The sequence below is a fragment of the Pongo abelii genome, chromosome 13 (assembly GCF_028885655.2).
Source record: "Pongo abelii isolate AG06213 chromosome 13, NHGRI_mPonAbe1-v2.0_pri, whole genome shotgun sequence".
NCBI lineage: Eukaryota > Metazoa > Chordata > Mammalia > Primates > Hominidae > Pongo > Pongo abelii.
The window spans coordinates 22,805,215-22,813,633 of NC_071998.2; the positions used below are offsets into that span (position 1 = coordinate 22,805,215).

The following is an 8,419-nucleotide window of genomic DNA, read 5'->3' on the forward strand; positions in this document are numbered from 1 at the left end:
TTTGTTTTTTTGAGATGGAGTCTTACTCTGTTGTCCAGGCTGGAGTGCAGTGGCATGATCTCAGCTCACTGCAACCTCCGCCTCCTGATTCAAACGATTCTTCTGCCTCAGCCTCCCAAGTAGCTGGGATTACAGGTGCACAGCACCACACCCGGCTAATTTTTGTGTTTTTAGTAGAGATGTGGTATCACCTAGGCTGGTATCGATCTCCTGACCTCAAATGATCCTCCTACCTCGGCCTGCCAAAGTGCTGGGATTACACGCATGAGCCACTGAGCCTGGCTGACAAGATGTGGTGATGGATTAGATCAGGGAGGAAGGAAGAGTCAAAGTTTAAGTATTTAGGTGGGTGTCATGCATTTTGATAGGAATGGGCATGTTGGAGGAAAAAGTTAAAGGGAAAATACGTTTTTGGACAAGTCAAGTATGAGATAATATATGGTATGCTGTTGGATATGGGGACCTGAAGCCTAGAGATGCTTAGAAATGATCATGTTTTTACAATACACCATATTTAATGGAATGGGCTCAAGACATTGTATTTTTAAAAAACGGTATTGGTAAATTGGACATGATTTTGGGGAAGGTTAGATTATCACCTCATACCATAAAAATCGGTAATCTAAAACATAAATATGCAAAATTATCAAAGTGCCAGGAGAAAATGTTTTAGAAGTCATGAAGTAAAGTGTTGGTAGATTTAACTACATAAAAAAATTTAACTTTGATACAGTAGAAGTCACCATAAAATTAGACAATAAGCTACAAATTGGAATAAAATATTTGGAACATACATAACAGTTTGGGTCACTATCTCTGTAGGCAGGATCATGGCCCTCAAGATGCCCACATCGTAATCCTTGGAACCTATGTATATATTATTTCACATGGAAAAAGGGGCATTAAGGTTCCAGGTGGAATTAAGGTTGCTAATCAACTGACTTCATTTATTTATTCAGAGACAGGGTCTTGCTCTGTCGCCAAGGCTGGAGTGCAGTGACATGATCTTGGCAACCTCCGCCTCCTGGGTTCAAGCTATTCTCCTGCCTCAACCTCTGGAGTAGCTGGGATTACAGGCACACACACCATGCCAGGCTAATTTTTGTATTTTTAGTAGAGATGGGGTTTTGCCATATTGGCCAAACTGGTCTTGAACTCCTGGCCGCAAACGATCCAGCTGCCTTGGCCTCCTGAAGTGCTGGGACTGTTACAGGCATGAGCCATTGCTGCGCCTGGCCATCAACTGACTTTAAATTGGAAGACTGTCCTGGATTATTCAGCTTTGTCCAGTGTAATCATAAGGGTCCTTAAAAGTGGAAGAGGTAGGGTCGGGCACAGTGGCTCACGCCTGTAATCCCAGCACTTTGGGAGGCCGAGGCGGGTGGATCACCTGAGGTCGGGAGTTTGAGACCAGCCTGACCAACATGGAGAAACTCCATTTCTATTAAAAATACAAAATTAGCCAGGCGTGGTGGTGCATGCCTGTAATCCAAGCTACTCAGGAGGCTGAGGCAGGAGAATCGCTTGAACACAGGAGGCAGAGGTTGCAGTGAGACGAGATTGTGCCATTGCACTCCAGCGTGGGTGATAAGAGTGAAACTCTGTCTCAAAAAAAAAAAAAGGCTCACGCCTGTAATCCCAGCACTTTGGGAGGCCAAGGTGGGTAGATCACGAGGTTAGGAGTTCGAGACAATCCTGGCTAACATGGTGAAACCCTGTCTCTACTAAAAATACAAAAAAATTAGCCCGGCGTAGGTGGTGCACACCTGTAGTCCCAGCTACTCGGGAGGCTGAGGCAGGAGAATGGCGTAAAACCTGGGAGGTGGAGCTTGCAGTGAGCCGAGATCGTGCCACTGCACTCCAGCCTGGGAGACAGAGCGAGACTCCATCTCAAAAAAAAAAGTGGAAGAGGGAGGCAGAAGAGGTCAGAGTGATATAATGTGAGAAGAACTTGACTTGCCTTTGCTAGCTTTAAAGATAGAAGAAGGGGGTCAGTAACCAAGGAATGTGGGCAGCCTCTAGAAACTGGGAAAGGCAAGGAGTGAATCCTACCCAGAGCCTAGAGAAAAGGATGCAGCCCCGCCAACCCCTTGATTTTAGCCCTGTGAGACGTGTCAGACTTTTTGCGGGGAGGAGACAGGGTCTCTGTTGCCCAGGCCGGCATGTAGTGGCGCAGTGGCTCACTGTAGCCTTCTGGTTCAGGTGATCCTCCCACCTCACCTTGCCAAGTAGCTGGGACTATAGGCTTGCACCACCATGCCCAGCTAATTTTTGTGTTTTTTGTTTGTTTGTTTGTTTGTTTGTTTTTTGTAGAGACAGGGTTTTGTCATGTTGCCCAGGCTGGTCTCAAACTCCTGGGCTCATGCTATCAGCCCATCTCGGCCTCCCAAAGTGTTGGGATTACAGATGTGAGCCACTGCACCCAGGCTCTGTGTCAGACTTCTGGCAAAATAAATTTGTTTTGTGGTAATTTGTTACAGCAGCAGTAGAAAACTGTAATACATTGACTAATACGATGTCCAACAAATAGTGCATTAGAAAATGGGTAGAGGATATGACCAGGTGATTATAGAAATCCAGATGGTTACTAGATGTATTAAAAGGCACTTGTTTTCATGGCCTTGGAGATGGATGAGCTGACCCAGGGAGAGAAAAGAGCAGAGGGCTGAGAAGAAATGGTCAGAAAGATATGTGGAGAACTTATGGGTCAAGTGGATGAAGAAGAGAGCAATACCCAGGACCAAGCACAGTTGCCTAGACTCAGACTACCTGTGCTCGTGTGAATGGATGTAGTTTTTTGTTCACATGCTGTGAAATCGTTCCCTCTCAAGGGCGGCTTTGGGCTATGCTGACCTGGCCCTGTAGCCTCACCCTATAGAGTAGGGATGTGTGGACTTCAGATGTGATCATCTGTGAAGACCCACAAAAGAGAGTTAAGCCTGCAGAATCCTGAGTGCTCTACTTCTGGGACTTGAAACTGAGGGGATATGGCTGCAGCAGAATTGGGAATTGACATTTTCAGTACCCTAGATTCCAAAGAAGACATGAGTGGGATTTGTCTAATTCAGCTAGTTTATTAGAATTTCCATTTCTTGTCTCCACATCCCCACCTTCCCCCTGGTTTGGCTTCAGGTCTTGGCATACCAAGTGCTAGTATTACCAGCCTTTACTGACTAGATTTGGTGGGTAGGGGTCGATGGTTACCCAGGCATTTGGCTAACACCTTTTGCAAACCCCTGGTAAGGGAAGCCTTGAGGGTAGGGGAGGAGAGATGCTTCTCCATGTGGGCCCAAGGACAGTGCTTACAGTGGCGAGGGGTCAGGATGTCACTTGCTCTCTGCCCTGCCTCTGGCTGATCCTGGGGACCTGAAGCTTTGGGGAGAAGCAGCTGGGGAAGAGCAGTGTGTTGAGAGCTCTGGCCCCTGTGTTGAGACCTTTGGGGAAATGTGCTTACAGGGGCCTCTACTAGGCTTCTGGCCTGGGCAGGGTGGTTCTTCCCTGTGACTGTGGATAACCCCAACCTTGCAGTCCCTCCTCTATGGTCTCCTGCTTTGGGCTTCCTAGGGTGCTCTCTCTTTTTGGCTGAGGATGAGGCTGAAGCCTTGTCCTTTCTCTTGCCTGAGACCAGAACCTTAGAGTTTGAGGGTTCTCCTGGGCCTGGAGAGGGATAGTTCACACCAGCCTCCATGTGTACACATGGCCCTTGGGATGGGACCTGGCTCACCATCTTCCCCTTCATTTTCTCCCCTCTCTGAGACCCTTGTTCTGCCCTGCCAGACTCCTGTGACTGAAGCTGGGAAGAGGATTGGGAGTGATGACAGTGGGAGGACTGGACAGGCTGAGGTACTGTGCCCTGAACTTTTTGAGGATGACAACTTGAAGAGTGGGGGCATGGATTGGGGGGATAAATCTGCTGTGGTGGGCAGGAAGGGAGTCCCCAGGAGTCTGGAATTGTGGAGCTCAGAATAGGGGAGCTGCAAAATGATTGACTTGGGCCAGGGGCTCTGGAGGCAGGGCTCTGCCGCAGTTTCTTCAGCCTGAGCTTCAGCTCTCTACTCCACTGCCAGGCATGGATCCCAGGATGGGTGAGCAACTCTGGGACAGTCCATCTGTGGGAGAGTGGGGCCTCTGCCTTAACCCCTGGGCACGTCTCTCCCTTGGGTAGACCAGGATGAGTGTGTTCAATCTTCACAGCTTCAGCTAGGGTGGGAAGCTGGGGTACTGGGTGTAGGGTATCCACTGCCGGAGGGCTGGGGCCTTGGGGAACTTCTCTTTGTTGCACATTTCTCCACACAAGTTCAAAGTCAATGTGTGGCTCTGGTAGAGGAGTAGAGAGTGAGCTGGGGGCTGGGAGCTCAGTGGCCCAGTGGTTCTTTCTTTGCTCCACTGCCTCCCCGTCAGGCTTATAGTTGCTTGGGTCTGCAATAGGCTCACTTACGTGGGACTTTGAAACAGAGTTTGAGGGTGGGCTGGAGCCCCCACCTGGGAACACAGGAACACAGTTTTCTTTTTGCTCCATTTCCCCTGCAATAGACTGAGAGTCAGACAAGACTCCCAGAGGGCTGGCTTCATGCAGGTCTTGGGGTAAGTTACAAGCTGGGTGCTTAGAGGCCCAGGAGTTTTTTCTCTTTTGTATGTCCCCACATCTAGCTTCAGAATCAGACAGGACCCCCATGGATCTAACTCTGAGCGGCTCTGGTGCAAGAGCTGGGGGTGGGCTGAGGGCTGGAGATGGAGACCTAGAAGCCCAGGAATTCCTGGAATGCTCAGTGTCCTTCCATGTAGCTTCTGATGTAGTGAGGCCTTCCCCAGGATTGATTCTGTGTGGTTCCATAAGGGAGGTTGGAGGTGCGCTATGAACAGGGTCTGGGGAATCAAATGCCCAGAGGTTCTCTTTCTGCCCCATGGTCTCCCACAAAGCTTTGGATTCAGACAGGACTCCCTGGGGGCCCATTACTAGAGATTCCAGGAGAGGGACTGAGGGAAGGCTGGGAGGTGAAACTGGGTTTGCAGGGACCCAAATATTTTCTCTACTCTGCATTCCCTTCCATGGTGTCTCAGATGCTGGTGGGACACATTCAGGGCTGGTTCCAGAGAGCTCTGGGTTGAGGTCCAAGACTAGAGACTCAAAAGCCCAGAGGTTTCCTGAGTTTTCTCTGCATTCCCACTGGGGCTTATATCTGGATGGATCTTCCAGGGAACTCTCTCCCTGGAGTTCTGGCAAGGAGTCTAGGGGAGGGCAAGGGACTGGCATTGAAGACTCAGAGGCCTGAGGTTTCTCTCTGTATCCCGTGGTTCCCAAGAAGTCCTTAGATATAGCAAGTCCTCCTTCAGGGCTAACTTTTTTGGGTTCTGACACAGAAGCTGGGGATTGGCAGGGGGGTGGCGTCAGAGGCTCAAAAGCTTGGGGCATCTTTTTGTGTCCTGTGGTTTCCAAATGAGTCTCATATCCAGGGAGAACTTCCAGGGGGCTAGTTCCAGGGGACTGTGTGGGTGCCTCAGCACCAGATAAAACTCCCTTGTGGTCCACAGGGAAGGGCCTCAGATGGAGGGGTAGTGATGAGACAGAAGGAGAAGATGGAGGTGGAAGCAGCTGAGGATTGGGGGCCATCCCTTCTAGATCTTCCATAGTATGGGCCTCATGGGTAGAAAACTGGGCTGAGGAGTGATACTGGGGAAGCAACAGGTTGGACCTAGGTAGGAAGGCAAGCTTGTTGAAGAAGACAGAAGAACAGACAGACAACTTCAGAGGAGACGGGCCACCTGAGCTCAGGAAGATGGCCTCCAAGGACTCGCTGTGCAGAGAGGGGAGACCCCAGAAGAGCTGGCTTTTTCTCTGCTGCCGGTGGTTCCCTGATGCTATCTTGTGCCTCACAGGAAAGCTGGTCAGAATCTGGAAGATGGGGAAGGATCTGGAAGGGCTCACCGGCTGCATGACTGTTTGCTCTGGTATCCCTATAGCCTTGAGGAGGCCCTCAGAACCACAGGATGGCTGGGGTGGGGCTGGAGTGGCTTGCTCTCCAGTGGGAGCTTCTTTGGTAGAACATGGCTTCAGTGGATCCAGAGATGCCTCGTCTTCCCCCTCTTCCTCCTCTTCTTCCCCTTCTTCCTCCACTTCTGATTTCTGCTTACACAGGTGATCAAGGAAGGCCACATGGTGCAGAAGTGGTAGGTCCTGGGAAGTAGATAAAGATACTCTCAGGCATGAAGCCTTTTCAGATACACAAGGTTTGCTATGAGGCACTCAGTCTGCTCCATATCCAGAGTGGACAGTTACCTAATCCCACGTGTGTGGTCAGTCACCTACACAGCTCATCTAGTATTAATGGTCATTACCCAGTCCTCATTTGGAGATCAGTATTCCCTCACATAGCCCTACATCTAGAATCCATGGTCACTCACCTGGCTTCAAATCTAGTGTCTGGTTACTCACCCAGCCTCACATCTAGGCTTATAGTCACTCACCTGGGCCCACATTCATACCAATGACCTCACATGTGGTGTCAGCAGTCATTCATCCAGCTGTACAGTCACAGGTCACCCACCTTGCCTTGCACCATATTCCCAGAGCACCAGGGATGAAGCTGTCGCAACCTCCCAAGCTGCCACCATCTCCGAATCTGCCAAACCATGAATAAGAGTAGTGTCACCAGATTTCCTGGACTCTGGAAGCAGCTGCTGCCGCAGTGTCTGCAGGCTAGGGCATGGGTCAGTTGGCCCCAGAGAAGCCCCATATCCCCCTTAGCCCCGAGCAGGTCCTCCAGCAGCCATTCCATTTCCCTTAGCCTTGTGGCAGTTTACCCTGAGGTCATCACTGCATCACAGAACAAAGAACTCCCATCCCCCACGGAGGCTTGGGCTTAACAGCCTTCTCCCTGAATTTAGAACCAAAAAAAATTTCCTCCATCAGGCAATTCATGCTTCACACAGTGAAATGTGGGTGATCCCCTTTTGATTGCCCAGTTCAGAACTGTGCTTCAGGCATTGTGGTTAAGTACATGGATTCTAGCACCGAACTGCCTTATTCAAATCATAGCTCTGTCATTCCCGACCTGTGAAAACTCAAACTACTTAATTTTTTCAGTGCCTCATTTTTCTTATCTGTAAAATAAAGATATTATCTTTATTTTATAGATATTTATTGTTATTATTTTGAGACAGAATCTCACTGTGTCACCCAGGCTGGAGTGCAGTGGTGTGATCATGACTCACTGCAGCCTCAACCTCCTGGGCTCAAGTGCTCCTCCTGCCTCAGCCCCCTGAGTAGCTGGGACCACAGGCATGTGCCACCGTGCCCAGCTAATTTTTATATTTTTTATTTTTGTAGAGACAGGATCTCTCTGTATTGCCCAGGCTGGTCTCGACTCCTGAGCCCTAGGGATCCTCCCGCCTTGGCCTCCCAAAGTGGTGGGATTATAGGCGTGAGCCATCTTGCCTGGCATATTATTCTTAAAGGCAAGGTCTCATTGTATTGCCCCGGCTGGTCTTGACCTCCTGAGCTCAAGAGAGCCTCCCATCTCAGCCTCCGAGTAGCTGGGATTACAGGCATGGGCCACTCTACCCAGCACAATAATATTATTACTTACTACATAGGGTTGTTTTGAGGATGTAAAAAGTAAAGTAGAGGTTCCTCTTCAAAGACTTTCCTCTCTGTCTAATTAGGAATAAATAGTAACATCTCTTAGAAGCAAAATTTGTTCAAAGACCTCTGTTAACATTCTTAAATATCTGCTAGCCATAATAAAGAAATCAATTTACTTTATGTTCTTAGATTCCACAATTTAGCCTAAATATTTGCCCTGGCATGCTTATATTGGTCCAAGCAAGCATTAAGTCATAGCCTGTTCCTCTTCCTTATTTGAAGGTGTTTTTACCTTTCTCAGCATTCCACAAGTTAACTTCCTCCTTCCTTTGTTCTCCTCTGCCTTTGCCTCTTTTAAAAAGTTCTAAGTTGTTAGCCAATCAGGACAAATACAGAAAGTGAGGTCCCGTTCCAGCCAATGGAAACCGGCCACAGCAGTAGGGTGGATGCGTCAGGCTATAAATGATCCTGCCTCCTTTGTTCGGTGTACTCTTCATGGCAAAACTGCTGGTGAGTGTACCGTTTCTGCAGAAAGTAAAAATAGCCTTGCTGAGGAAATTAAATTTATGTTCAAGTGCTATTTCTTCACGGCACCGGGGAACAAGCATTTCTAACAAGGATTAAATGAATAAATGTATATGCTTAGAATAATATAATGTATGCTTTATTAAATTTCTATTTAAGTTTTCTAATTATAAGCTTCATTCTGTCTTTAATGGTTGGGGTCTATCCCCTCTTTTTTATGCTCGTGTCACCTGTGAACTGCGAAGCATTCATGTTAAGGATGACAAATAAATGTGCTTTGCCATTCTCATTTCCTCCATTTCCCCCTAAAAC

The 8,419-nt window shown here is 48.5% G+C and overlaps 1 protein-coding gene across 6 annotated transcripts; it reads right to left on the reverse strand.

Moving 5' to 3' along the window:
* Positions 1–3,054: 3,054 nt before the first annotated feature.
* On the reverse strand, positions 3,055–7,939 carry SPATA31G1 (SPATA31 subfamily G member 1). 6 transcript variants are annotated; one of them, XM_054520982.2, is made up of 4 exons: positions 7,875–7,933; positions 7,587–7,654; positions 6,546–6,620; positions 3,055–6,175 (listed from the first exon to the last, which is right to left on the reverse strand). In XM_054520982.2, the coding sequence occupies exons 3-4, from the start codon at positions 6,558–6,560 to the stop codon at positions 3,167–3,169; spliced, it is 3,024 nt and encodes a 1,007-aa protein (XP_054376957.2). In that variant the 5' UTR covers positions 6,561–6,620; positions 7,587–7,654; positions 7,875–7,933; the 3' UTR covers positions 3,055–3,166. The 6 variants fall into 6 exon arrangements, with proteins under 6 accessions (XP_054376957.2, XP_054376958.2, XP_003777404.4 ...); XM_054520983.2 differs by lacking the exon at positions 7,875–7,933 and adding an exon at positions 7,759–7,869; XM_003777356.4 differs by lacking the exon at positions 7,587–7,654 and having other exon boundaries at positions 7,875–7,939.
* Between the last annotated feature and the right edge of the window lie 480 nt (positions 7,940–8,419).